This window comes from Hoplias malabaricus, chromosome 1 (genome assembly GCF_029633855.1).
Source record: "Hoplias malabaricus isolate fHopMal1 chromosome 1, fHopMal1.hap1, whole genome shotgun sequence".
Taxonomy (NCBI): Eukaryota; Metazoa; Chordata; class Actinopteri; order Characiformes; family Erythrinidae; genus Hoplias; species Hoplias malabaricus.
Genome location: NC_089800.1, coordinates 76,670,464 through 76,681,572, shown reverse-complemented (window position 1 = coordinate 76,681,572; position 11,109 = coordinate 76,670,464). Strand labels below are relative to the sequence as shown.

The 11,109-nt window shown below is 40.8% G+C and overlaps 1 protein-coding gene across 2 annotated transcripts in view; it reads left to right on the top strand.

Moving 5' to 3' along the window:
- Positions 1-628: 628 nt before the first annotated feature.
- adam12b (ADAM metallopeptidase domain 12b) overlaps positions 629-11,109 on the top strand; it is a 150,547-nt gene continuing 140,066 nt past the window's right edge. For both annotated transcript variants that reach the window (XM_066673641.1, XM_066673632.1), the window contains exon 1: positions 629-764. In XM_066673641.1, the coding sequence (XP_066529738.1) occupies positions 674-764 (91 nt within the window). In that variant the 5' untranslated portion in view covers positions 629-673. The remainder of the gene's footprint in view (positions 765-11,109) is intronic.

The window sequence follows — 11,109 nt, the reverse complement described above, 5'->3', positions numbered from 1 at the left end:
GACATCAGAAACACTTTCTGTATAAATTTGACTGTTAGTGTATTTTAAACGTTGCATTTTCAAAGTGGAAATGCTCAGCCATGGCATGACGGCTTGCTGCACTAGTCATATGTCCTCTAACATGTAAACACCACACGGACATGTTAAACCCTTGATTTTCAATGGCGGGGGTCTATAGTCCCTCCATATTTCATGAACCAAAACCTAATACCTGAAGCCATCACTGGCTGGAGAGAAAACAGAAATGCTTTTCTGAGTCACTGCCTCAGTGAGTTTTACCACAGATTTATTTCTCTCTTGTTAGCTCTGTGCTAACCCCCCTGACTTGTAATTGGACGGCGTGCGCTCACTCCGCTGTTCCAAGCGCGCGACGTTTCATTCACTGGCCGGGACCGGACCCTCAGTACAAACGGCGCACGCTCACACCCTTTTCACCGGAAAATGTCGCCGTTTTAAAAGTTAGTTTAGTGTGTGTGTTTTATCCTCGTTTTTCACATTTTACTTATTTATCTCTCTGGAGGCTCGCGCGGCCACGCCCCTTCGTATTTGAGGGGTTTTTATCGTGTTGCCGGAAGTCTCTAGCATCCTGTCTCATCCTCGGAGTGTGTGTGTGTGTGTGCGTGTGTGTGTATAATAAGGAGAGCTCGCGCTCGTCGCTCCATCGCCGGTTAACATGGGCAGCCGGCGGTGCGCGGGGACTTGCGCTCTGCTGCTGCACGCGTTGGCGTGGCTCGCGCTCACCCTAGAGGCTCATTCGCTTGAAGGTAAACACTTTATTTACCTCATAAAACGTCTCCCATTTGCGAGAAATATCACCTCATTCAACTTCCTTTCACATTTCATTTCTGTTATATTATCCATAGACTGTCCACGAGTAGATCCCAAAAGAAAAACGCGCTGTTTTAAAAGTTATGAACGGGCTGAAGATTCGAATGTCTTCCAGTTGGTTGTTATTTAATCTAAAAGCTTGGTCGTAGTAGTATTTGGAAAATACTTTGAGACTTACTGTTGTGCAGATATATTTTAAGCAAAATCTATCCCTTATTGCCTTATTGGTGCCGTAAACCATAACTTTTTCTGGCATAGGATTAAAGCCACATGCTTGTTTCTACAGTCATTTTCCATTCTCTCAGCTCCACTGACCTTACACGAGTACATTGTAGTTCTACAATTACACATTCTAGTCCATTTGTTGCTTTGTGTATTTTGTTACATCTCTTCACTGTTTTTCAGTTGTCAGGTCCCCCACAGGACCAGCATGTTTTGAGTGGTGGATCACTCTCAGCTGCAATGACACTGATGTGGTGGTGGTGTGATGCTGGTATGAGTGGATCAGACACAGTAGCAAAGCTAGAGTTTAAATACCTCAGTGTCACTTCTGAACTGAGAGTATTTCACCAAATAAAATAGGCTAACTCTCCTGTGGGCAGTGTTCTCTGACCACTGATGGACTAGAGGGCAATGAACATGAACTGTGCAGCTCCAATACTATACAAATTATGTAGCCAGACTCTTTGATGGTAGTATTGTAATGTATATATGACCATCTTAACTTACAGAGGCAGTCTGTTAGAAAAGTTTGAAACCCAATAATTTTGGGAAATCTTTATTGGTTAGTTCATCATGCGGAGGGTTTCTATGGTGTCGCCAGTAATAGTTTTGATGAGTGAGTATGTGAGAAATGGCACTTCTTGTGGCGCTGTTCCCTACTGTGAGTGTGTGAGTATGAGTGAGGGTGAGTTATAAGCCAGTTCCAAGAAAACCTTCTTCTAAAAATGAAAGAAAAGAAATGATTATACAATGTATTTTTTTCTAATAACAGTGGTGTGAATTTCATAAGCTTTTCCATTTGTTTTGTGAAGAGAGTATGACGTGTAGTCCTTTTAAAACAGTGTTTATGTTTTCTCCATGTTTAAGAGCGATGAATAGAAACGAGCAACAGCAAGAAAGTTTAAATCAGTGCAAGGGCAAAAAGATAATAAAGGAAGTGCTGTCAATTCTGAAACTGTGTGTGAGAGAGTGTGTGTAATCTACTATATTTATGGATCACTGAGCTGAAAAATAACTTCTTACATTTATTTCTGTGTGAGCGGAGTTAGCCAGACACGATGTGAGGAAAGAGAGAGGAGATGGGCTGTTTAGATGGGTCAGCTTTAGAGCTTAACTCATTAACAGTGAAGACTACCATTTGGTGTGTGTGTGTGTGTGTGTGGAGCGTGTATGGATGTGTTCTTACAGATTTATGCTTGGTTTTGATTGCTTCGTCTACTAACCGCCAATGCTCAGATGTTTTGATGTTTTGTGCTCAGAGAAGGGCAATATCTGGACTGAAGCTGACTTCACATGCAAGAGAGAGAGAGGGGGAGAGAGAGAGAGACAGAAAGAGAGAGAAAGGATATAAAGAGAGAAATAAGCAGAGATTAGTAAAAAAAAAAAGGTAGAAAAATAAAGAGAAATCCAGAGAAGGTGAAGAGAGCATTACAGAAAAGAAATGGGAGAGTGACACAGAGAGAAAGAGACCATAGTGAATGGACATGAGCAGATAAAAACAGAGAAAATGGTCAGAGATTTAGAGGCAAAAGATATGGAGAAAACGAGAGACAAAGGAAGGAAAATAAAAAGATAAAGAGGAAAAAGCAGTGTGAGAAAAAGATAGGGATGTAAAGAGAGCAGGAAATATTTGGTTGTGCATAAAAAGAGAGAAAGGGAGAGAGGAATAAGAATTTATGTGTGTATGTGTGTTGTGTGTGTGTGTGTGTGTGTGTATGTTGTGTGTGTGTAATAGATGAGGGGAGGATTATGTAGGTGACCGCCACTGGGGAGCTTTGATCAGTGTGAGGCTTCAGTCAGTGCCTGCGGTGTGTGTGTATGTGTGTGTGGTTAGCTTCTCTGATCTGAGAGCAGTGATTACTCAGCCTCTCCCTCTCTCCCTCTCTCTCTCGCTCTCTCTCTCTCTCTCGTTTCCTCCAACGCTGCTAGACTTCTAGGCGAGTGACCAGCACATTGGTCAGTTCATCTGCCTCATTACTGCCTGCGTCCACTATAATGACTCCATATGTTTTTAGTTCCTCTCGGAGTAAATCAGCTTTACTTTTTCTGCACAGCAGGAAGAACCCAATTACTTGGAGGGAAACATGTATTAACAGCGCTGCACGTAGGGTTAAACAAGTAGGCGATCTGTCCAAAAGTTTATAGACTCCTCTAAAATGTATAAACCCCTCTTGGAAGCAGTGACTTCAGTTCTTTTTAAAGAGCAGCCATTGCTGACACAGATGTTCACTTGTGCACACACAGCTTTTAAGTCCTTCACAGACTCCACATGCAACCGAACCCTCTAGAGCAGTGGTTCTCAAAAGTTTTAGACCCAAGTACCACCCATTACCAAACCAAAACCTCCAAGTACCACCTATGATTTTTACCACAGAAACATGTGGGCCCTGGTTCTTCCTCTGTTCCGGGGGCATAAGGCAAAATCTTGCTTAAATTGTTTTGTTGCTTTTTATTTACTTGAAATTTGCAGCTTAACACAGCTTAATTATCTAAAATAATTACTAAAAATTACAGAGAGAATACAAATAACTATAGGCCTAAACTGAATATTTTAAACACAGTTATACGTTTATGAGAACATATAAAATTTATGGGCAATAAGCGTTTTGAAAGAAGTAAATGAAAAGAAGTCAATGTAATATCAGTTATGCGCTTTAAACAGCTACAGCTGAAGGCAACGCTGCGCTTGGGGCAGTAGGTGAAGGAGGGGCGGTGCTGTGTTAAACCTTGTTTTAGGTTGCGAATGATGTAATGATGCGAAGAACGGCCACGTTTTCCTTCAGCCGAGTGTTTTCTTCTATTTTGTTTTCACGTGTACAGAATTCTCGCTTAGTTTTTCTGTATTTTTGCCTCTGGATTTAGTCCTTCTGGGCTTCGGAGTGTTTCTTGGGCTTGGTCTCGGCTTGTTTTTCTCGTTTTTGTGTTGCCATTTTTACAATAAAATCCAAATTGCTTACGTCTGTCTCTAGCCTTTGCTTTTGTCCAATAAGCTGCTGAAACTGGGCTTTCTTTACACAGATTTCTCCAAAAAATGGGGAATCATGTTCCCTCCCTGGAAAAAAAGCAGAGGAACGGAGGCCCTTACAGCCATTATCAACTACTGTGTATGTGTAGCACGTTGTAATTTTCTACAACACAAATGGAATTCATTGGGGAGTAATTATGAAAACCATGAAAAACGTAATTTACACATTTTCAGTTATGAATAAATTGCTTAAGTAGTACATTTTTCAAGGTCATATACCACCTCTTGCTGCTTCACGTACCACAGTAGAACCACTGCTCTAGAGCAACCATAAATGAGTCTAAGGTTACCGTGCCCACTGCCAATAGTTTGCTAAAGCAAAACCACCAATCACAGGGATCTTCTGAAGTGATGTCACACCATCTAACCGTGTTTGGGATGAGTTGGCTTGGCTGTTATTATCCAGAAGTAATAAACATCATTAATGTCACATGACCTTTCTAAGACCTCGTCAAAACGGATACCGATATTTCTAAAAAATAAAGGTTTTTGTTGGTGTTGGCCTCCTGTCCACACAAAAACAGCATTTTAGGTCACTGAATATGAGGGTTTCAAAAACACTCTAGAAAGTGAAGATTTTTGGAAACACTGCTGTCAGTTTTTTCGAGTGGACGTGGGAAACACATCTTTTCGGAAACAAAATCTGTGTGAAATTAAAACATTTCCTCACTCCCTGTAGAACGATTTGCATAAGTCATAAAACCACAATGTACACGTTCAGATAACACTAGATCTCAGATTCCCACATATCAATACATATAAATGACGTATTACAAATATAATGCATTATTAAGATCTATATTTAGTCATTTCAGTGCACTACATAAGGGGTATGGTGTGGTTTGGGATTAAACCTCTGGGTTTCTCTCATGCTTTATGGTGTTTTGATGTCTCTCTTAAAGAGGTACTATGGCCCCCTACTGGACTGGCATGACGATGCAGCCGTTTTTGTATTTGTTTTGACTGGAATATTTTCAAAATCTGAGAGAGGACAAGTAAAAATAATGGCTATTAATCTCTTAAACTCAAGAGAGATGTTGGATGAGCAGGGGTGTATTCCACAAAGCAGGATTTCTCAGTTAGCCAGCTAACTTAAGCCCAAAGTATCAGGACTCTTATATTGAAATATGAACTTTGCTGTTGACCAGGCCTGCAGTAATAGTAATTAACAGATGTAATAAACTCACCACAAGAGCCAAACTGTACATAAATGTCAAATTATAAACAGATGAGCTACTAGTGACTCATTTAATGGATCTTAATGCAATAAAATGGTCATTAACTGGATTATAAATGTTATAATCTTTCATGTAATAGATTTTAATGGTCAGTAAATTGTCCAGGATTTAATGATATGTGATTTTAGTCTTTATATATGGAAAATGTGTGCACAGGCTGGCCTTTGATGTCAGCATAGTCTGTGTTAATCAAAGTAGAAAGTGTGTGTGTGTGTGTGTGTGTGTGTGTGTGTTTAGGTTTCCACTGAGTGTTGCCATTAATGATGAATGTATGCAGCAGATCTGAGAGGAGATTTAATCAAAGCTCAAAGAATTTTCCAATTATGAATATTAAATTATTATTAAATTAATACAGTTAAGTTAAATTAAAACACAGGGTGCAACAAGTTTGCACTGATCCAAGTGAGGACCCTGAGACCCTAACGTGATCGGCTCTGTTCCCTGTGTCTTGTTTTTTTTTTTCCCTGGTCATGTGATCTTCCTGCCCTTGTGTTCCCCTGGTCATGTGATCATTCTTTGTGACACGTCTTGGTTAGTCTACCAAATGTCTTGTGGTAATGTCAGTTGTTAAACTATTTTAGTGTTTTTGCTCTGTTATTTGTTGGTTTGTTTGTCTCTATTAAACTTTGTTCATCCACCTCAGCAAACGCTTCTGCAACTCCATTCTCTCATGTCCTTAGCGTAGGGTGACCAGATGTCCTCTTTTACCCGGACATGTCCTTTTTTTTAGACTTAAAAAAATGTCCGGACGGAATTTCACAAACGTCCGGAATTTTGTTTTTCTAGAGCTTACATGGAATTTTGAGAAGCGTTTCGTTCACAATCTAGTCCCGCCCTCCCCTACTCTGATTGGTTCGCTTGAGTGAGAAGGGGGCGTGGTGAAGTAGCCTAAAATTTTTTGATTGGACGGTCTGACTGTAGCGCTACTGTTATTGGTCGATAACCTTCTCTGTAAACATTTAATTGGTCAGTCTGCACGGCAGTTTACCTTAGGCAAAGCTCATGTACCTACCCTCATCTCGAGCAGCTGTGCTGAAACGTAAATGTAAGTTCTCGGATTAATTAAAAAAGAAATTCCCATGTTTTGTGTAGCAAAAATAAAGGTGTAAGAGATCTAAGAGCACACATAGGTTCAGCTAAGCATACAACGGCAGCGAGGGGCGAGACCTAGCGAGCTGTGTCCTCTTTTTCACCATCTCAGATCTGGTCACCCTACCTTAGCGTGACACAGTGGAGCTGTGTGGCACTAACACTTTTCCTCTGTGTCTATGGACATAATAATGAATTTAAACAAAGTTTTTCCCATTATGCTGTTGCAATCCTCCTCTACCTTTTTAGAAAGATTTTACACTAGTGTTTCAACATTTCTATGGGGAGTTGATAGCATTCAGCCGTAATAGTTTAAGTGAAGACATGCGTTGACATGGGGTAGTTAGTTTTGGATCACAAACGCCACTTCAACTCAGCCCAAATGTATTGGACAGTACTTCATCAATCCACATAGGACACATTCACAGCTACACAACTCAGAATTGATGGGCATTATGCCTCTTTAGCTTATGACCACTGGATACCATGCGTCTGCTTCATATGTTATATATTCTATGGTGATTGTACAAGCTTTGTGTGTTCTATTGATCATCATTGTTCCAACTAAAGGCACTTTAAATTGGCTAGGTTTACTATTTCTGTTGTGTATCTACAAATGTTTGGACATATGGGCATATGTTATCAACTTCCATAGCACTGTATAACTGTACCCCTCTCTGTTTTGTGCAACATCAAAGTGCACTGTCTCAAAGTGTTGCATTTCAAGCTGACAGTTCTCCTGTGGTTTGGCTGCAGCGTTTACTGTTGTTGTTCACTTGGTCTTTTGTTGTTTAACCTTGACTACTGAAAAAGGTCCTAGTCTTAGAAGAAAAAGACTATCTGGATAATATATATACGTTTTTATGTACGAAGCATAGAAACAGACTTGGAATTTTTATCTTTTAAAGCCAAGGAGACTCAATAGTGTGTAATGTGAATGCTTCAAAAGAATACTTCAGAAAAGTGGTCAGTGAATAGCAGGAAGCAATTGTAGAATGTGAATACTCACTTGAATATAAATGTTTTCAGGCATATTGCCCATAAGAACATATCTCACATCTTACGAGGCCTATATCTAGCATTGTTAATCATAGCATAAGTAGAGTTCAATCATCCATTCAAGCAATAGTTCAGCCAGTGATCGTGTTTGGCACATTATACAGCACTGGGGGCAGCACGGGGGTGCAGCAGGTAGTGTCGCAGTCACACAGCTCCAGGGACCTGGAGGTTGTGGGTTCAAGTCCCGCTCCGGGTGACTGTCTGTGAGGAGTGTGGTGTGTTCTCCCTGTGTCCACATGGGTTTCCTCCCACAGTCCAAAAACACACGTTGGTAGTAGGGCTGGCCCCAAATATTTGGGTATTCGGATATTTGTTCAGTGAGTATGTATTCGGTTTTTAATTTAGAGATTTGGATATTTTTTGGATAAATATGATTATCGATAAAGGCAACACTCCACCACATTCAGGCTCCAGCAGTAAACACAGTGCTCTCCCCACTCCACCACATTCAGACTCTTCAACATAAAAGTCTCTGTGCAAATGAAGCCTAAAAGTGATTTAAATATAAAACACCCTAATATAAAATAAAACAGCCTTTCATGCTAAAACAACACACTTACAACGAAGCGAGGCGACACCACAGTTCATTTTGTCAGCTTTGTGCCTCCACTCAAACGGGTCAAATTGTGTATACTCTGTGCCCTTAGTTAGCGCGCTAGCTCGCAGGTTATAGTTTCAAAATGCCATGAGCAATGAAAACCTATTGGGAGTTCATGGAGTCTACATCATGAGTAATATTTGTTGCTAGTATCCAAACATACAACACTGCATACATTTGTCTAAAGGGTATTTCTTCATTATGTTAAATTTACCTAATTATATTGTTGTTATTAAAAACGTTGTTTGACCAGGGGAGCCCAACGTATTTCATAGAACTGTAACGTATATAGCTTTAAGCAGAAGCAGAGTGTGTGACTGTATAAGCTGTGTGTCTCTGCAAAGAACAGAGTGTGGAGTCTGTTCATTATGGAGCGTCACTGGCCAGCACTGTCCTCTAGTCTCTTGTCACTGTGTCACTGACCCCTGATTGGACAGCAGAGGATATGATGTGACAACTGTCCTTTTGCTTTCATGCTGATTTATCACTCATTCTGCTCCTGTCATTCTGACTCTGTGTGTGTGTGTGTGTTTGAGAGAGTGTGTTTGTACTGACATCGCACCTTTTGACTGGATGTTATCAGCATTAGTGGTTTTACTGTCTTTATTTGCCTCATGTTAACACTTCTGTCCTAGTGTTTGACATTAGCTTGACAAACTAATGACATGAACATTGTTGATGTGATTTCACAGCATCACCCTCCTCAGAGAAATGTGCCCAGAGCCATTAAAAAGCAAGGTCCTGTGTGTGTGTGTGTGTGTGTGTGTGCGCGTCTGTCAAGAAGAAATCATATTGGGAGTACCAGGTCCTGTTTACACACACATTTTGGGGACTTTACTTCTACAGTCCTCACAGGTCCCCACAATGTAAATGATTACATTTTAGGGTGAAGACATGTTTTAATTTTGAATCATGACCCCAGAATTGTGTTCACTTTATAGTTCACATTTTGGTGTCTAATTTAGAATTCATCCATTCACATTTTATGATTTAGAATTGAACTGTTATATACCAGTAGTGCGTGATCAGCAGATTCTCTTTTCCAGTGTGCTGGAATTCTGTTATGGAATCCCAAACGTCCAGAGCTGGCACGCTGTGAATTAGTCTGTAAGTCCATATATCCTCTGTTGTGTGTGTGTGTGTAAGAGAGAGAATGAGAGAGTGGGTGTGTCTTTCCTCTGGTGTTTTAGGAATGATGGTTTACAGGAGTGTGGTAATGTGACCTCCTCAAAAGGGTGTAACAGTGCTACTCCACCTGAGACCTCCCTGAATGCTGAATGTGTGTGTGTGTGTGTGTGTGTGTGTGTGTGTGTGTGTGTGTGTGTGTGTGTGTGTGCGTGTGTGTGTGCGTGTGTGTGTGCGTGTGCGTGTGCGTGTGCGTGTGCGTGTGCGTGTGCGTGTGCGTGTGCGTGTGTGAATAAAGATTCTATGACAGAACTCATTGGGTCCATGTAGAGTCGCTATAAAAAGTCTTCTTTAAAGAACAATATCTAATTCCTAATTACCCATCATGTTTCTATCTCAGCTCTATATACAGTGTGTGTCCTCATCTACAGTTTCTTTTGAAATCAAGGGTATTGTTAGGGTGTTTATAGGATTAAATTGTCATAACAGCCTGTAGTCTTCTGGCAAGTCTTTACAATAGATGTCAGAACCAGGGATGGATGATATTAAACTTTTGCTGAACCGCGTGCTGGACCGGCCTAGTAGAGGCATTACTGACTAACTGACTGACACCTAATGCGTGAGTAGAAACAGTTAATTCAGCTGTGTTTCACAGAGAGACCTTAAGGGCGCGCCACTACACCGTCTCTAGTTAGTTCAGCCATATTTCACATTCAGTTTGTGAATTAAACTTGGAAATGTTCGGAGGTGACCAGAGGTCCTCTTTTCCCAGTCTCTTTTTGGGACCTAAATAATGCGTGTTCAAGGGGTCAGAGAGTTGAGAGCTGAATTGGGGACGCACTTGCGCCGCTTCAGTGCTGTAGGTCCACAATCCACCGTGGTGCAGCTCAGTGTTTTTCTTTAGCCTTGATAGATAGTGTCTTCTTTATGTTTGGAGAATGTTTCTGTGACACATCCTTTTGTTTTCTACTCTATATTTTAACAAACAGAAAGTCATCTTGTCTGTCCCTATAACGACATGAATACACGGACACATCTCACCGTTACTGACTTTCTGGCGAGTAAATTACATCGGCACAGCTTTTTGTTTAACTTTACACTAAAACGGGCCAAACCTCTGGATTATTAAAGCCAGATGTTACTCAAAATAAACGAGGCTGTGAATTTGTTACAGCACCGTTTTATCAGTCAGACCCTTATAGAAATGTAAGTCGGTAATAAATATCTAGTTCCCAACGATGCCCTGTTCCTTTATCAGGTGTAGAATACTTGGTTGATAAAATGCTAAGGTGCTTGGTTTTAGAAATGTTCAAAAAAGCAACTGACAAGATAAACTATTTTTATAGTTTATTATTAGTTATTATTGTAAACAAATAAGACATTGATATGAAGCATCAAATCTTCTCCAGACCTTCCAATGACAGGAGGATGTATTTTGGGCTTTCCTGTTTTTGAAATGCCAGAAAAACCTCTGACAATGACTATATGGCTAATGGCGGCCCGTCTAAACAAGGTTTGCCTAGTTTCTCTTTGCTCTTGTTTTCATTCCGTCAAACTATTTCAAAATATTAACATGGTATACGGTATTTCTGGGCACTTGGGGTACTTTCTTAACACCACAGACCAGGTATGATTTGGGTAGTGGCTCATTCTCAGCGCTGCAGTGACACAGACACGGCAGTGGTGTGTTAGTGCGTGTTGTGCTGGTATGAGTGGATCAGACACAACAGTGCTGTTCGAGTTTTTAAACAGGGTCCATACACTGTCCACTCAGTTTGTATTGGCCATCCTTTAGCCCTTCATCAGTGGACACAAGAGACACTGCTGGCTGGATATTTTTGCTTGTTGGACAGTTCTCGGTCCAGCAGTGACACTGAGGGCTTTAAAATCTCGAGCCGCACTGCTGTGTCTGATCCACTCGTACC